Genomic DNA, 18,836 nt, shown 5'->3' with positions numbered 1-18,836 from the left:
TTCCCTTTTCCTCCTTCAAATTTTCTGACTTGAAACCTACACAAAGGCATTATTTTATAAGACTGGTTGCTGGCCTTTGGGTCTGAGCTAAGTGCAGCCTCTTGCTGGCCTACCTCTGGAGTAAATGCTCTGCTCTTAGAAGCCCAGCTACAGGTCCCCACACCAGCTAGTACTGCTCACTCAACACCAGGGCACAACCCAAATAAATATAACCGACAGCTCAAATTGTGTAAATAATATCCAGTTCTCTTTACCAGAAAAATAAATGGTACTTCTTAATGCTATTTAAAAATAGCAAATATATGGGTTCATTTTTTTTAAAAAAGGTTCTTTAAACTTCCAAAGTTACTGAGAATAGAATGAACACAATTTTACAGTTGTTCAAATTAATGAAATCTGAAGAACAAGGTCATTACAAAACTAGTGAAAAGGGGATCATCATGGTTTACACTTGGTTTATTAGATGAGGACTTGGGCCTATATAAGCAAGAGCTTCACAATGATACATGAGGTTTATTAATCTTATTTCCATCCCTACTTCACTGCATGGAGGTTCCTCCAAGTCTTAGTGAGCCACACAAAAGTGCTGATATTCCATTGCGTTGGAAATTTCCCAAAACAGAAATTTCATGTGTTTTCACCTACAGTTATAGCACTGGCGGGGGATAAATCAGATGCAGGCACATCCCTACTTCCCACAAGATGGCAGGTATATCAGCAGAATAACAGAATCTTTGTGCAATTTATTGACTCTAAAACGCACCAACAGTTCCATGCAGCATTGTTTACAGCAGTAAAATAGTCAAAGATCCCTAATCTGGAAAAATGAACTGAGAACATCCATAGAATAGAATACCATGCAGCTAAATAAAAACAGAATGAGAAAACTCTCTAAGGCCTAATAATAGAAAGAAATCCAGGATATAATGTGAAGTGATAAAAGCACAGTATAAGCAGGGTGTGTGCTCTGCCCTCTTTTGTATAAGAAAAAGGAGCAGGGATAATAATCTGTATAGTTTTATTGGCTATTTATTATTGCATCTGCATGAAGAGACTCCTTAGAAAAAGAAACAACCAGTCCAAAATGAAGTCACTTGTGCTTAAGCCCCACATCAGCAAACCAAAACCTAATACCTAGCACAACTGCAGTTTCAGCCTCTCCCAGGAGCAGAATTTTCAACCAATCAGTCTGGAATTTCCTAATCAACATCAGTGAGGTAATCTGCATGACAGACGCACCTTTCCTCCAAAGGAAGGTGACTTTGCCTGAAACAACCCTTTCTTTTGTTTTTGACTTCCTTGTTCACCCACTTTCTGCCTTTAAAAATCTTCCATTTTGTACAGCTTCCCAGAGCACATTTCTGCTTGCTGTCCGATTCATGAATCACTGAATAAACCCAATTTATTGGGATCTTCAAATTTACTCAGTTGAATTTTGTTTTTTAATTAGACACAGAAGGTTATACAAAAAGCTACTAAAAGTATATAAGGAATGAGAGGAATGGGGTAGATAGAAACAGAGGTGGGGAACAAAAGTAGAAAACAATTTTACTAAAGAAACTTAACCATTCAAACGCCTTTTAAGATTGATTCCTTTGCAAAAGCGTCTTGAGCCATTCTGGGCTACAGGATTATCTCAACCAACACAGGCGGTACTATTTACAAAATGCTGTGTGTGCTTCTGGGAGAGGGACCTTGGAAAGGCTGTAGAGTGGGACTGGTATTCAAAGGAGAGCAGTGCAAGTCACCCCACCCTGCTGCTGCTTGCCCCCTCCATCCTGGCCTTATTTCTGACTCTGAGCCTCTCTCGCTCCATCTGGAAGCAGCAGATGTGGCAACACTGGGTTCTTTCAGAAGTTTCCATCATGTAGTCCTTTCAAGCACAGGTCACATAATGCCTCTGATACCAAGAACGAACGAGAGACGGATCAGAGACAGCTGCTTCAGGCGGGGACAGGGCTCAATCTCTGACCCAAAAGTGAGGGGAAAAGAGGCCACTGTCCAACTGGTGGACCCAAAGCCCCAGAGGAGCTTGGACAGTTCAGTCGAGTCCAGGTGGGATCCCAAATCCCCGGAAGATCAGGATTTCTTTTAATTTGTTATTAGATATGGAAAAGGAACTAAGAAATGCATTCGACCTAAACCAAAACTGCCCAGTGGTTTTATTCTGCTGCCCTCTTCAACGTTCTTTTGAGGGGAAGAAAAGTTAATATGTATGTTTAAACTACTAAAGTTCAAGCTACATCCCTAAAGGAAGACCTGACAAGAATATAGGTGCTACTCTAAAATGCTCCCTCAGTGAATTAAGAAATTCCATTTGTACAATCTAAGTAATCTGGACTCAATAACTCTTTGAAACAAACCTTTCATGTTTTCATACTACCATGGTTACTTATCACACCTATTTTTTTCTTCTCGCTGCAGCTATTATTTCAGAGAATCTTGGACATTCTGGGTTGGTAGGGACCTTAAAGTTTGTGATTCACACTCATAAGCAATAAATCATAGGTGTTTTCTGACCCAGAAAACTACCAAATTTCTCCAAGCCTACTGAAACAAAGGGACCAATGCCGAGGGCGTTTTACACATGATCTTATCTAATGTGCCAAGAGTCCTGGAGGTGAGTAGTGCTTTCACAAACGAGTAACCGGGCTAGGTTTCACAGCACTCAACAGCACAGTTGCATTGCCACCTGGTCTTCTGACTGCAAAATCAGGACTCTCTTTCCACCATCTCACATGGTGTCCCGAGGGTGGGAAGGACGAGCACGGGCTCTGAAGAAGCATGCAGTAACAGCACGGCAGTTCTATAGGCTAACCAAGGAGAAATAAATGAAATGAGAAGACAGTAGGTGCACTTGGTTGCCTGGGGCTCGCCCTTCGTTAGCTCACAACCCAGGCGTGGGCCTGCAGGTTTCTACCACTCAGCTCAGGCACACAACCATCATTAGGCTCCACTTGCCCTATGCCTCAGAGGCCGAGAGTCACAGAAGCCGAGGCCCTGATCCCAGCTGTCAGCAACTGCTGGGACTCATCACCCCACGAGATAAACTACTCGGCTGAGCAGAAAGTAGGAGAATCATGGGAGGGGCTAGGCAGAGAGGCCTTACTCAGTAACAGGGATTCCAGGTCTCAGACACACTGGGGAGAGCTGCCACAACAGGGCTGGTCTTGAGGGAAGCTGTGGGGAGCCTGTGACAGCCAGGCCATGGAAGGGGGCTGAGAGCTTGTTTGGGGGGATCAAATGAGAGAACGTATATATATGTTATATATGTTGTGTGTGTGCATGTGTGTGTGTGTGTGTGTATCCTCTCACTTGATCCTCACAAACATATATGTATATGGAGACACTCTACAACCTGTAAAGAGTCAGGTGGTATCATCATTAAAGAATAAAGGCTGGAGGGGAAAGGATCCAGAGTTGCTCAAAGCCACTGACTTCTTTTTTTAATCCTAAGGACTAATGATGCTTTTGTTTGTATAGGCAAAAAAGAAGTAGCCCTTGTAAATTAGTCAGGGCCCTGGGTTGTAAATGTCAGAAACACAGCTCAACTAGCTTGGGCCAAAAAAAAGGGCAGGGGCACACAAGTGAATGCCATTTCTCACCCATATTTCTGCTTCTCTTACATTCTCTGAGACCAGGTCCCCCTGGTGATTGGAAACATAGTCCAGTTGCCCTCACACCACACACTTCGCAGCCTCCTCTGCTGTTCATTCCAACCAGGAAATCCCAGGGAAGGACTTGTGCCAAAAGTTAAATAATAAGATCCCTACACAGAGGTGCCCCTAGGCCAGGGGTTATGAAGAGTAAGTGGCTTGCATCCCCTGGAGGGAGACAGTGTGATGCACAGCCATGGCTTGGGAGGGTTCCTGAGAGCTGAGGAGGATGCGTTGACTAGCACTGATCTTCCTCTCAGATCCTCAGTCAGATCTCAGGGAGGTTATCTCGAGGACCAGCAGAGACTCTCTCCTCCAGGCACCTCTGGGAGCCCACTGAATGGGAGAACACATGGTTGGTGGTGGCAACGTCAGAAAGGTAAACATCTAGATCTGGGCCTATTTCCCTTCAGATGTTGGAGGCAGTATTACAGAATAATAAGGTGTACATTCATTTGTTCTTGAGAACAAGCACCCTCTCTTTCACCTCTACCTTTAGAAATATAGTACAGATTACCTTCAACAACTTCGGGCCTTACACACGGAAGTCAAAGAAGAGGGGTTCCCGGAATAAAGAGCCATCATCTGTATCCTCAAATAACTTGAAACTATCCAAGCATTTGTAGGCATGAGGCTGAATCCAAGGGGTTTCCTTCATCTGTCCATTCACTCTCCTCACCCCAACTTCCAGACACCAACTTGTATGGTCTCAGAAGGCAGGAGAAAAGCTCAAAGTTTTGGGGCTTCCTTGGTGGTGCAGTGGTTGAGAATCTGCCTGCCAATGCAGGGGACACGGGTTCGAGCCCTGGTCTGGGAAGATCCCACATGCCGCGGAGCAACTAGGCCCGTGAGCCACAACTACTGAGCCTGCGCGTCTGGAGCCTGTGCTCCGCAACAAGAGAGGCCGCGATAGTGAGAGGCCCGCGCACCGCGATGAAGAGTGGCCCCCGCTTGCCGCAACTAGAAAGAAAAGCCCTCGCACAGAAAAGAAGACCCAACACAGCCAAAAATAAATAAATAAATAAATAGTTTTTTTTAAAAAAAAGCTCAAAGTTTAAAAAGACAAAATTAAAACAGATGCAACAGAGATGACCCTGGACCACATAGGAAAGGTCAGAATTATTCCCAAAGAGGTCTGTCCCCTGAGACACCACTTAAGCCGAGGAAGTACCTCACCCCCCAACCCCAGGGATCTGGTTACCAGAACAGGCACAGGGGCCAGGGTGGAGCGTCTGGAGGCTGGCAGATTTTCTGGGTCCCATTTCCTGTGGTGGCCTGGGGACCGGGGCCTGAGCCCCCTACCAGGCATTGTGCCTTGCTGAGCTCTGGGGTCCATAATCTCCTGATTGCTTGCAGCTCTGCTAGGAGATATCAAAGACAGGCAGAAATGGTTTGAAGCCAAGCAGAGGGGGTGAAAGAGCAGGGAAGGCTGACTGGGGGTGGAGGGAGACTGGAGGGGGTAGCGGGGAGAGCCTAGGGGCGGGGAAGTTTAGGCCAAGGGAGAAGAGAAATCAGAATTAAATGAAAACAGCATTTGTAGCTGGGCCCCTCTCAGTAAAGTCCTGCCATGCACGCATTAACCCTCCGTCGATGAAAACAAAATCCAGGGGCCTGGTGCCTGCCTGCTGGGGCACATAAAGCGTAGGGGATATAATATCTTCCAGGTGGGTGTGCCCAGAAGCACACAAAGGTGCTTGACAGGTCGTTTAAAGCTGACTGTCAAGGTCAAAACAACACCACCTGCAGGTTAAACTGAAATGTCTTCATCCATCCCCCTCCCCAGATTGTCTGCTGTTGTTTGTTTTAAACCAAAGCAGAGTTTGAGCAGCAGAGAAGCCTGACAACTGTTCAAACATATGTACGTGCAACTTATTGGCTTGCAAATGGAGATATCTGGAGGCTAAAAACAAGTCGGGGCGGGGGGGGGGGGGGGGTGGACAGGAGGGACTGACAAGTTAGCTGCTAACTTTGAGGAGATGTGGGGAGGGGGTCTGAGTGGTAAATTGCCAGACTGAAGGAAGAAGGCCTTTTTCCACGCAGCATACTCCTGATGTAGTATTTGGAAATGCTGTTTTGCATTGACGGTGCACAGAGCAGAGGGGGCTATTATGAAAGGAAGGGGCCCCTGACCTTGAGATCTGTTTATTTTGCAATTAACTAGGGGTAAGAGAGGCCCCTTCTGAACCTCCTGCTTGCAGGCCTAACAGTTAAATGCCTACTGCTGCCCAGGTGCCTAAGTACAAGGAAATCGCAGGCTTGTGATCTAACTAGCCCTTACATCAAAAAGAAAATATACCTGTGTGTAAATCACTGAATGAAACTGAGTCACCCCAACTCCTGTTCAAAATAAAACTCAAACCTAATCAAATCAAAGAATGTTAAAGCTCTAAGACACTCTGCAGGCGATTCTAAATCAGCCCCTTACTTTTCCAGAGAAGAAAACTAGGCCAGGGAGGCCCAGTGACTTGCCAGGGATTCTGGCCTGTCACTGGGCCCAGCTCCTGGGGAACACATCTTCCTTATGAATAACAGACAAGCAGAGAGCATCACCAAGGAGCTTCCCCACCATCCTCTTTCCTCAGTCTAACATGCTCACCTGAGAGAAGACGGCAGGGTGTACAGTCTGTGAAAACTTCCCAAGAGACACTTACCTGTCCAGAGACGCCCTCACAGTCCCCACAAAATAACACCTGCAGCAGAATCACCTGGGCAGAAGTGTTAACATTCCAGATGCCAAGACGGCACCTCAAACCCACTGAATCAGAGTCTCTGTGGTGGGGCCCAGGTAGCTGCAGAGACCCTAGGGCACTAGCCAACCCAATGGTGTACAGGGAGAAATGTTAGAACTTCCTTTCATAATTGTTTTCTTCTTATGGAAACTTTTAAGTTTCCATTTTTGTGTGTATTTTATAATATACCTAATATATTAACACCGTACTAAGTGTATACAACAAATAAATAAATATAAATATATGGAAGGGGTGATTGTTCAAAAATTGATATATAGTCAGAAAAGTGTGGGACCTCCTGCACTAAATGGTGACCCCATCTTCTTCACTGCTGTAAAGCAAGGCCTTTGAGCAGCACCTGACACGTGGCAAGTCCTCAATTGCTACTGACAGCATGAAAGCTGGATTCCGCAGCCAGCTGTGCAATGGGCTCCAAGATATTTCTTCCCCAAGAATCATTTCCTAAAGTGTGTTTTGAGCAGGTGGTTTTCTTGAGACCACAGCGGCCCCATGAAATGAGCATGGTAAAGGGGGATCCCTGGGCATAAGATTTGGGGGAATACTGCATATTACGGCCCTGTCTTTGAGAGGCACCTATATGACAGGATATTAAATCAGGATAATAAGGATATTAAAGGCTTTCTTAGAAGCCCTCCAGTAAAGACTCCCTTTTAACTTTGTTTAATCCATTCATTTCCTAAACTAATTAACCCACAGTTCCTTTTCCCACATTATAAACATTCCACAAGACTAGTCGTCTTGGATCCTAGGTAGAAAATCCCGATTTAGGCTACAGATTTCATATTTCCTTGGAGCCAGAGAATCATCAGCATTCATCACACCTGTCCATTGATATGAGTCTACTGAACGAATCCTTGGCTTTGCCCATCCATCCTTTCCAACTGCCAAATTGCACATGTATGATAAAAGCTAGAAACTGCAGCTGACTCATTCTCAGAGTAGGTTCTCGGGGTCTCCTCTTAGGGGAGACTAACTCAAAAACGAGGATCCGCCAACCACAGTCCGCATATCTCAGCAAGCGGGCCTCTAAGGAACAAAGGCCTTGTGGTGAGTCTCCAGGCTCACAAGAGCACCCTGGCCTCCTTGGCCAACCTACGTTTTGGCTGGGGAGCCCGAGTATCATTCACACTCTCATGAAATGGAATTCCAAGATTTCCATTTTAATGGTGAAAAGGGGATGTGATAATTTTCAGCAAGCTGACGGGGAACATAAAGGGCAGATTTGGCATTCTGTCTTTCCGGAACAAAGTCTAGACTTTCTGAGGAGGCACCTCTATAAACAGCATGGTTAGTTAACCAAGAAATATAACATTTCTATTTCAAGCTTCTTCAAGCTCCACTCTGAGGTTAAATCAGAGTGGGCTTTTGCAATGTACCCACAAATCCCACAAAGTAATCAATTTTTTAAAAAGTAGCACACTTTTAAAGGAGTGTTTCCTCACATCTTTGGCCTTTTAAAGTTAATGCTTCTTTTTAAGAAAAGTAGCTGGGATACTCTTCCAATTACATTCTAGGGGTGGGTAAAGGGACAAGGCAATCTCTTACCCACTTTATGCAAACAGGCCTCTGGGGCTCAGACGGTGGTGGGCTCCAGATGCACAATGGCTATCATACAACAGAGGCAATGTTCCCTTGAGCAGAGCTATTCATAGATTGTGCCTTGCTTGAGAACTGTTTCCGGAGTTGGTGTTTTCCCTAAAAGGAGTCTAGCCTTAAGAGAAATACATACACCGCTCCATGGCCACACGCACACACAACACAGTCCAGAAGCCTGGAGCATTTGCTCACTCTGTGAAGTGCTTCAAGGAGTGAGAACGCACAAGACTGGTAATATTCCAACTCAGACAACTTTGCACATTCAATTCCATGGTACTTTTTCACCCAAGGAATGTATGTTCTATTCAGTTAAGGTGCTTCTGTAGAGAAATAACTGAGAGGAGAGAAAAATACAAGGCTTTTCTTTGCAATGGAAAAATGGAAAAGTAGGGCCAACTGGCCATCTCAGGCTCAAGGGCTGGAAAAGATTAGGGGCCTACGATGACATCAATAGAGAGAAGATTACGAACGTAGGTAGATGGATGATTGCTTCAGGAAGGCCTTTCAAAGGCCTGACAACTTCTCTTGAAGAATGGCCCCAGCAGTGTTCTCTGAAGGTAGGACTGTCAGTCTATGTGTGCGGAGAACAGTTCAAAGAAAACAAAACACTTAAGCGTAATCTTTCAGAGGGTGAGGAATCGTAGTAAAATGGTGATAAAATGCTACTTCGGGATCTGACAAGCAGCACAGCTGTTTGATGGCAAGAAGAAGATTCTGGCTAAGCCAAAAGCTGTGAGTTCACTCTGCCTGTTGTTCCTCTACACAGAGAATCTGGCCCCAACATACTCATGTGATCCAGGAATTTGCCCGGTACCCAGATTCTATGGTTGCGTCAAAGCGAGCCCATAGTGAACACTGATCTTCAACTAGACTCCATGACACTATGATTCTACAGGGGGACCTTGAAGCAAATATATATACCTCAGAGAGGGTTACAGATAAGTCTTGCCTAAGTCTGAACCCCAGGCTCTGACAGCCATCCCAGGATGAGGCCCTTTTACTTCTGTCTCTGACTTCCCAGCTCTAAGTGACTTGGGGACGTCATATATTCTCCTGTACCTGCGCTGTAAAGAATGTAGCATACGCACACCTTTTCACTCCTGTCTCAATCACTACAGACTGATATTGTCAAAACTAACCAAATAATCACAGTCAAGGCCTTCCAGAGTCCCAGAAGAACATCGCCTTGTGAATACCTGTTTCTATTTCAAGAAAGAAAAATGAAAGAACCAGAACACATTAGAAGGGGAAAGCCCTTCTCTGTAAGATAGGAGGAAAATAAAGTCAAATAATTTTCTTAAGAAGAAAAATAGAAATAGAAAACAGAGTGGAGAAATAAACACAAAGAAAGCAACAAAGGGGAAGCATCTGAGGGGGCCTGAGCCCCCTCGTGTGGACCTGTGGACCTTGCTACTTACAACATATCCTATTTGCTCATTGCTCCAGCAATGGCAGGCATGCCAGTAAACAAAGGATTAAAATTTTACAGGAAAAAAAGAAGGTATGAGCTGCTTTCTATCATTCACACCCACCTGTTTGTAAAAACAGAAAAGAGTTATAGAGGAAAACAGGGAAAGAAGTGCTCCTTCAAAATACTTTTTAAAACAATCCGTGCAGAAAGAAGAATTTACTAAAGTCTGGGAAACAAACAGCAACAATAACAAAGAAATTAAACCCACACATAGACCCCAAAATCCACAGCACATCAGAGAGAGCAGAGGAGCTGGCAACCTTGGTGAACTGAAAGGTACACAAATTTCTCGCTCAAAATCAGTTTCCCCAAGGAAAGAATCACTATGGTTGCATCCTGCCTTGAAATCAAGGGGTCACAGCCCCTGAAATCTATAGGAGGATTGTTTAAATGTATAGCAGTTTTTGGTTTAGGGGAGCCAAAAATTCAAGTAGAAGCTAACAAAGAAGAAGAAAAGAATAATTCCCCAAACTGTGAAACCTTGCTACCTAAGATAATGACAAAAATTTACGACTGCTTCCTTCCCCAACAGAAAGGAACACAATCAGAAGACTGAAAACAACAGGCCCTTTGTACCAGCATGTTATGTTTTGCTTATTCTATTACACACTGGCTGGGAGATAAGAATAAACAGGGCAATACCCTGTCTAACCCCAGGAGGAGGAGGTGGAAGGAGAGCTGGCTACATTCATTCTTGGGCATGTACGTGCACACTGCTTATCCGCAAATTGAGGTACTTAAGAAAATTGGGCATGCAACAGTCAGGAACTAGTACAAGCATTCAGAAGCCTTTTATTGCACAATCAAATCTTTTAAGAACAAGTCATGTGTAATAGGGAGCTTTATAGTTTTGCTCCACTGTGAAATGCACTGAAGATATTTCAGTAATTGATCATTATTTCTCTACGTTCTTTACTTATCAGTCCTATTTTTGTTCAGTCTTTAAAAACCTTAAAAATTAGGCTGAGCAAACATATAAATAATGCCTCCCTCCTTGTGACCTGTTGTGTTAAAAAAAAGCTTGCAAGAAATTAACCAGCAGCCACTGGGGAGAGTTGCCAGTCTGGGTGCCAAGTGCTCTGATGCCCCCTCAGTGGAGAATTCTGCTCAAGCACAGTAGATGCTAAGCCAAGTCAGGCTCCAATCAGTCAGTCACAAGATGCTATGGCACCACTGGTCCCCAGAAAGCCGAGAAACGATTTGACCTCTCTGACAACTCTCTCCATATACACAGGACGGCGTGGAACCATCAATCTCTGCTCAACCTCTGCCCTTTCTTAGTGGCTCTCCCTCACTTTCCTCAAATGGGTGTATGGGTGGCTCAGGTGACCCAAGCCCTGCAGGACCATGGCATTTCCTGGTGCTCAAAATGAGTCTAAGGGAAGCCATTCTAAAAGCTCATTGCCCTCTAGCTGTGCTGGCCTTCTTTCTGCTCCTCCAGCCCATTACAACGGTTCCCTTGGGGCCTTTGGACTTGAACTTCCCTCAGCCTGAGTTGCTTTCCCACCAGATTACCACAAGACTGGCTCCTTCCTGTTCTTCAGTCTCACTGCAAAAGTCACTCTTTAAAGAAGCCTTTGCCTCTTCACCCTAATGATGCTACTGGTCCCCAGTTACTCTGTCACTTAACGTGGCTATATTTTCTTCATAGCACACATCTTGGTTGTTTGTTTTCATGTATACTATTTTCTCCCCTGACTGGAATGTAAGTTCCGTAATGATAGAGATTTCATCAACCTTGTTCACCCTTGTAGACTCAGCATCTTAAATCCTACCTGGCACACAGTACGCGCTTAATAGAACTTTAAGAATGAGTAAATGAATAAATAAACAAACAAATGAACTGATGAACGAGACAATCTGGTACAGAACCAGAGGGAAAAAGATCAAAGCAGAATTGGTCACCTATCATCAACCACACTGCTGCCTTTTTTTTTTGTCCCCAGTTTTCCAAGAAGGGCTGGGGTGAAACTACACGTGAATGGTAGAGTGGGGAAGCACAGCCATAGAGGACGTGGCTTTTTTATTCAATGCTCTATACATAAAACCACTCTGAAATAATTTGCAGAAGATTCTTCAAATTCAAATAGAGGAGGAAAAAAACAAGAACGTATTTCGATGTCAGCAAGGTAGTTCTGCCAACATAATTACACCCCGTGACATGTAATTGTGAACCGCTGAAAGACAAATGGTGGAGCAAAGCACTTATTACAAACATATGCAGAGGTAAGACTGAGGTGTTAATTTTGAGACAACTGTCATAAATCTGATTCCAGGATATTATTCCATCAACATTATTATTATTATAACAAAGAGTGTAAGGAGGATGACGAACTCCTTTCATGGATTTCGCAATACCTAGGAAATTAGGCTTACTAGTCAATGCCTGGCTGAGACATTTGAGAAAATATGAGGACACGATGAAAATGGCAGAATGCTAATTACACCGACATGAAGAGAGTTGTTCTATACATTAGAGACTCATTTAAAATGCATTCCTATCTTCATTTAGATACCATATTACTCAACCCAAGAAATGTACACTCCACAGCTCCTCATATGGCAGATTCAGCCTTTATAGAAGGCAAAAGTAAAATGAAACAAAAACAGAAAGCCCACATTTACAAAATGAGAAAAGGATGGGAATGGAACTGTGAATAGTGCCTTAGAGGCAAACTAGTCATTTTTCTTAAAATCAGAATAGAATGAAAGTGTCTCTCCCCTGGAGCAGTGATTCAGAAAAAGGGGAGGGGTTGATAAGTAACAGTCCCTAGTATATTAAAAGGTGACAAAAATCATGAAGTGCGGTATTGATAAATGTTCTAGTTACTGCTATGTTTGAAAAACGCTCCAAATTCTAAACTCTTGTCTGTTTATTATTTACTTTGTTATAAATTGATTTGTCATTATCATACATTCAAATTGTATGAATGTTTTTTTCTTGCTTTACTGAAATATCAGAATCAGGCTCAAAAACAGACTCAGAGAGGAGAGTTTTAAGGTTATTCATGTGAACTATGATACGTAATATGCAAAATGCAGTGAAATCATTATGGATATTATCCCAAAAGTTTTTAAAACTTTTATTAATAATTCACCCATTTTAGTTCATGTGGGACTGCTTAATGTCATCTACTAAAAAAAAATACTAAGTTTATGTAAAATGTTATTCATTATGATTAAGACCTAGTCACTAAAGAAATCCAGAGGTATGGAATTTATGATCTTACATACATGTTTATAAAATGTGGACTCAGGAGAGAAGCATTTAATTTACCAAGGAATCCTTTGATCTCCAGTGCATTACAACTAATAGGACAATGGCAAATTTCAGTGTAGATGTCTTTTTTTTTTTTTAATAGATCTTTATTTTAGTATAACTGCTTCACAATACTGTGTTAGTTTCTGTTGTACAACAAAGTGAATCAGCCATATGCATACATATGTCCCCATATCCCCTCCCTCTTGAGCCTCCCTCCCACCCTCTCTATCCCACCCCTCTAGGTGGTCGCAGAGCACCGAGCTGATCTCCCTGTGCTATGCTGCTGCTTCCCACTAGCTAACTATTTAACATTCGGTAGTGTATATATGTCGATGTTACTCTCACTTCGCCCCAGCTTTCCCCTCCCCAGCCCGTGTCCCTCAAGTCCATTCTCTATGTCTACGTCTTTATTCCTGCCCTGCCACTAGGTTCATCAGTACCATTTTTTTTTTTTTTTTTAAGATTCCATATATATGTGTTAGCATACGGTATTTGTTTTTCTCTTAGACGTCTTCTTGAATGGCTCCTACTAGACTTGGGGTTTCTCTACTCCTCTTTAGGGTACAGAATTGACCTACAAGACTGTCATTTTTGTTCCAGTTTGCTTTATAGAGCCCCAAGCAAAGACTTGACCATAAATAAGGCAACAGGGCCCCAGGAGCCAGCTGAGTCATAAACCTCACTCAGTTGCATGTGGCTCAAGGTGTTGGGATCCCGAGAGAGTCAAGCCAAGCAAGTGGAATCAATTTAGGTCAGAGTTAGGAAAAACAGTGCCTCCCCACCCCCAACTGGCAGTGGAAGATACCACAATCCCCCCTCCACTGTTCAAATACAGGGAGAGGTAACTAAGCCCAGGAAAACATCTAGACCAGGGCAGACTATTTCCACAGTCTAAAAAGAAGGAAAAAAATGGTATTTGACAACCAACCACAAATTTTTAAATGTACGGTTCTCCTGTTTTTAAGCATAAAAGCAGTCTTGTTCCTGCTAAGTTATTCTCACCAACACAGTTTTTGACATTTGTGCCCAGTACCATTTGGCCGTAGGGTACTTAGGCTTACTACATTAAAAAAACAGATTTAAGCATGTTTAAATCAATTTAAATATCTCAAAAAGAAGCAAACACACAGCTTGGGCACACAAACCTAAGAAGAAAAGCTTTATAGATTGGCCTACAGGTCAACAAATTCTGGTTTTGGCAGACTGATATCAGAAAGGAGCTATAGAAAATAAATAAGTTTCTCTGTATGAAAAATACTATGCCTCTGGTTCCCTCAGGTCAGAACATGGAACTGTTAGCAAACATGCCCTGAAAAACTGCAGCTCTCATAAAGTGCTAAAAACTCCCAAATAAACACGGTCCCTCAAAACGGTGTACAAATCAGAAACATTTCACAAACGACCCTTCCTTTGCCAGTAATTCCACTCAAATTAAGTCCAGCAGACTCTTCAAAGGGACCAAAGAAGACCCCTTGTTAAGACAAATTCTATATATAGACAGCCAAGACAATTACATGAGGCACACAACCAAATATATATAATTATCCAAGTTTTTACATTGCCATCATCTTCATGAATATAGGATAAACATCGGTCTAAATGACCTTCTCAGATCTCCTCAAGGACTAAGACTACCAGCCAGCTTTTAAAAAGTATACGCATGTAGTAAAGATCAAAAGCAAATGTTCTGGTCAGTTCTTTTCTACTCATGGGTTTTACTAAGAATGTGTGCAGCTTTCAGGGAAAACACCACAAATGACAGCTGTTCAAAAGCATAGAAATTAATTGGCAGCAGGAATTTCCTTGACTAATAGGGAAAAACTTAAAGTCACATGTTTCGATGAGCTTATTTTTCCCATCCTTAGTCGAGCATATTCACTGTTAATGATTAAGATTTTCAAACAGAAATATAACCAAGAAAATCCTGAGTACATAACCAAGTAAAACACTGAGTGAAACGCAGCTACCTATTACTGAATGAACAATAGCATTAATGAATGAATTTTAGGCATAAATTACATATAGGAAAAGGTTCAACTTTCAGGTCTTGATTTTCCATAGGAACTAAACTGGGATGACAAAAAGAATAATACATTTATTATATTAAAAAATAGTAGCAAGACAAGTGACCCCCTTAGCCTTCCCTAGTGAGCCATCTGCTTTGAGCTGTTTTTCTAGCAGCAGTGATAGATTTACACTGATTCATCCACAGTCTCTCTGACACAGGGGCTCTCAAGTCATTGCCCTTGTGACCAGTGGTGAGAATGGATGAGACAGCTGGTCGGGATTACGCGAGCAGCCTGTGCTCTAGAACCAAGTTGTGTGACTCTGCCCAGAGCTATGACGTTGGGCTCGTTAGCATTATGCTCTCACCACCTGAGCTAACTAGCCCCTGATTAGCCACAATCCAACATACACCATTCTGGGGGCACAGTGTGTTCTCAATCCCAGCGACAACGTGAGTGTTTATTCTCAAGGCAACTGAATTGAGCCCGTGACACCCAAAGGCTCATGCATGGTGGAGTATACACACACCGTCCCTCAAGGCAGCAATGAGATGGCCCTTCCAACCTAATCAAACGACGGCTCTGACAGAGCTCAGGGAAAGCAAGAAGTAGTCAAAAAATATGCACAGCATGTTCTCCAAGAGCCACAACAGAACAACGTACCTGGCCATCCCCAGACTCGGAAAGTTGGCAGGGACAATGAGTACATCCAGCCTGGAGAATGGGTGTGTTCCCAGGACAGAGTGTGCTGCGGAGAGGCAGGGAGGGATCAGTGGCAGAAGGGTCTCTTGGCAGGCACCCTTCAGGCACACTGGAGCAAAGACCCGATGAGGAATTATCTCCTGGGTGGTGGCAGAAGCATTCTGGAAGCGGCAGGGGTATTCCATGTGACCACAAACACCAACATACCTGGGAACAACACGAAATAAAGAGATGCGTTTTATTGGTAAATCAGGTTTATTCCTCTTGCCATGGAGATGAGGAACTCTCACAGACACAGACAACTTCTAGGAGACAGTGGCTCTGATGGGCTTATAAGCAAAGCAGTTCATTTTGGTTCTTGGCTTGTCTGTTTCTGCACAGTGGTGGAAAATTACAGGTCAAAATACTTATCAATGTGCTGAATTGACTATTTTCAATCTAAGCTAAGTAAAAGTAGTAAAATCTTCTCTTAGAATAAATAGGGGGAACCTCCAAGATTCAAAATAACAAAACAACCCCCCACCAAAATAAAAAGCAATTTCCTGCCCTCAGAAAGGTGCCTTTCAAATGTCACTACGGGGAAAATCTTCTCCAATTCAGGGACAATTTGCAGCTAAGAAAGGAAGGGACAGTGCAACCAAGTTAAAGATCCCACTCTGAAATGTTCTACAATAAAAGATACAGACTCGGGACTTCCCTGGTGGCACAGTGGTTGGGGGTCTGCCTGCCAATGCAGGGGACACGGGTTCAAGCCCTGGTCCGGGAGGATTCCACGTGCCGCGGAGTGGCTAGGCCCGTGCGCCACAACTATTGAGCCTGAGAGCCACAACTACTGGGCCCGCGTGCCATAACTACCGAAGCCTGCGTGCCTGGAGCCCATGCTCTGCAACGGGATAAGCCACTGCAGTGAGAGGCCCGTGCACCGCAACGAGGAGTGGCCCCTGCTCACTGCAACTAGAGAAAGCCCGCATGCGCAACAACGAAGACCCAACGCAGCCAAAAATAAATAAATTAAAAAAAAAAAGATACAGACTCAGTGATGTATCATGCGAACCAAATGACAAAGCTTTTCAAAGGAATACAATCCATTTTACTGAAAAGTAACCTAGCTGTTCTTTACAAAGGCCATCAAAAGTTGTGCTGTTAAGGAATACAGAGGCACTTTGATACAGTATTTCCCCCAATCCACTTTCAATACAAATTTAACTGAATCAACCTTTTGAGGAAACAGACCAGAGCCCAGCCCATACCATCTGACCACTGCCAGTTATTCTGTCAAAGGTGGAGCTGAAAAAGAATTCCTAGAACCTGACTCAGAGGCCTCAAGAGAACTTATCTACCCAAAGAAACCAACATCAAAGGAAACTCTATTTTTTCACCAGTTAACACATCCTTTATTCAAACAGAATGGAAAGCCTCTCTAATTTAAATTTACAAATTATAATTCTAACCATAGGTGCTTATTAGATTCATACTGAATACTGAAAAACCTTAAAATGCTGGCACGTCCCAATAAGGGCAGACTGCAACAATAATTCCTCTCCACGTTTCTGAAGTGCCTTTCACCCATCCAAGGCCAGCACTGCCCAAGGAGATCCACGCAGCTATGGAGATAAGCCTTGCCCTCCACCAGCCTGGGACATAGAACACAGCTTCCAGCACTGATGACACTTCACCACAGTTTAGGGTAAGAGAAATGGGTGGAGACCCATAAAAACTTCTGCCAGGATAAAGTGACAGGAAGAACATCATTATTGACATTGGACGCTAGCCAAAGTCCCTGGATTGATAACCTTGCCTTACAGAGAGTGAGTATAGGTGCCTATCGGTAAACATCTAACTGAAAAGGCTGCAATTGTCCACCTAATGACAAGTACTGTGCTGATGCATCAATTCAATCAAAGGTTAGAGAATAGTTTGGGGTAGCCAAAGGTATACCCAAAAAAGCCACTTCGTTCAAAAGAAAAGGTGAGTTAAATTCTCTCTGGACAGGCATGGCACTAGCCAGGGTAATGAAGGTCATTCCAGTTGTGTGAACTAGCACCATTTTTCATAATCAAAGCCTGGGAGAATATGCAGGACTTTAAGGCAATCTAGCTATAATCAAGCTATGTGAGACCATTGAGGCTCCCAATAAAAATGGAAAAGGCATCTGGGAAGCCACACGTGTGTTCCTAACGTGGGGATCAGGAAACCTAGGCTTCAGAGTCTGTTCTCAGACTGGCTACCTGTGACCTGAGGCAAGCAACTCAGTATCTGGGGCCTCTTTTTTCCTCATCTCTAACATGGTCTCACGAAAGTGGCTGCTGGGGGGAGGGGAGGAGTTGATTGGAAGGGGGTGTGAGGGAACTCACGGGGGTGATAGAGCGTTCTCTGTCTGGTTTAGGGTACATACAATCATCAAAAGCTCATCAAGCCAAACACTTAAGATCCATGCATTCTGTTGTATGTTAATTATGCTTTAATTAAAAACAAACAGAAAACCTAAAATGGTTCCTAAGATTTCTTCTGGCTCTGTGATTCCATGACCACCCGCCACAGAAGCCCCTCTTCATACAACAGCCACGTTCCTGAAGCAGTGAGGCAACACTGTCCTTGCACAGAGTCAAGAATAGTCTCCCACAGAACCAGTATTAACGCAAAGATGCTGTATCTTCCTTTCACACTAACCTTCAGTTATTAATCTCTGTATATGTGCCTGCTCCAATATACTCTCAATACCAACAAATCAAGCATTTGTAAATACCTCTTCCTTGTGCCCAGACTTGTAACCAGAGTAAATATATTAATAGTACAGATTATTAATAATACTCGATTGTTAATTAATAATCTGTAATACTAACTATAATAAGAATAAACAATAATAACTCCTACCACAACTGCTACTGAACATTTACTATGTGCCAAGCACTGTTCTGAACACTTTATATACATTATCCCAATTAATCCACACAACATTCCTAAAGAGTAAGAACTATTCTTTTCATCACATCGTGAACCATCATAAGCTCCTCGCTGCTGACCCTCCTTCTCTACATACTTCATGATGCTTCTTGAGTTAACGGGGATCCTGGATTTTTTTTGAAGCTGAGCTCAGCTGGTCTGTGGTTCCCTGGCTTCCTGCTCTCCTTGTAGTTACTGCCCATTAGTGGGCAAGAGTGGGAAGAACTGGTGAAATACATGTTAGGCTAGTAAATGATGGGAACCTGACCACTGGTTCCCTCTCATACAATTTCTAGGCTGAAATCATTTTATAAGAGGTCCTTCCAAGGAGTAAGAGTGACCGTGTTTTACTCATAATCACAAGACTGAAAACTGTCAGGAAGTTCTCCTTCAGCCATCCTCTTGTTTCGAGAAGGTTCTGAACTAGAACCACCTGACACAAATGTTTCC

The 18,836-nt window shown here is 43.3% G+C and overlaps 1 protein-coding gene across 4 annotated transcripts in view; it reads right to left on the bottom strand.

Moving 5' to 3' along the window:
• Window positions 1-18,836, bottom strand: part of AOPEP (aminopeptidase O (putative)) — a 368,252-nt gene that overhangs the window by 255,047 nt on the left and 94,369 nt on the right. For all 4 annotated transcript variants that reach the window (XM_068551997.1, XM_068551998.1, XM_068551999.1 and 1 more), the window contains exon 5: window positions 15,405-15,650. In XM_068551997.1, coding sequence (XP_068408098.1) covers window positions 15,405-15,650 — 246 coding nt within the window. The remainder of the gene's footprint in view (window positions 1-15,404; window positions 15,651-18,836) is intronic.

Source organism: Eschrichtius robustus, chromosome 10 (genome assembly GCF_028021215.1).
Source record: "Eschrichtius robustus isolate mEscRob2 chromosome 10, mEscRob2.pri, whole genome shotgun sequence".
Classification (NCBI taxonomy): Eukaryota; Metazoa; Chordata; class Mammalia; order Artiodactyla; family Eschrichtiidae; genus Eschrichtius; species Eschrichtius robustus.
The sequence above is the reverse complement of the archived record's forward strand: the minus strand, read 5'-3'. Positions and strand labels throughout refer to the sequence as shown.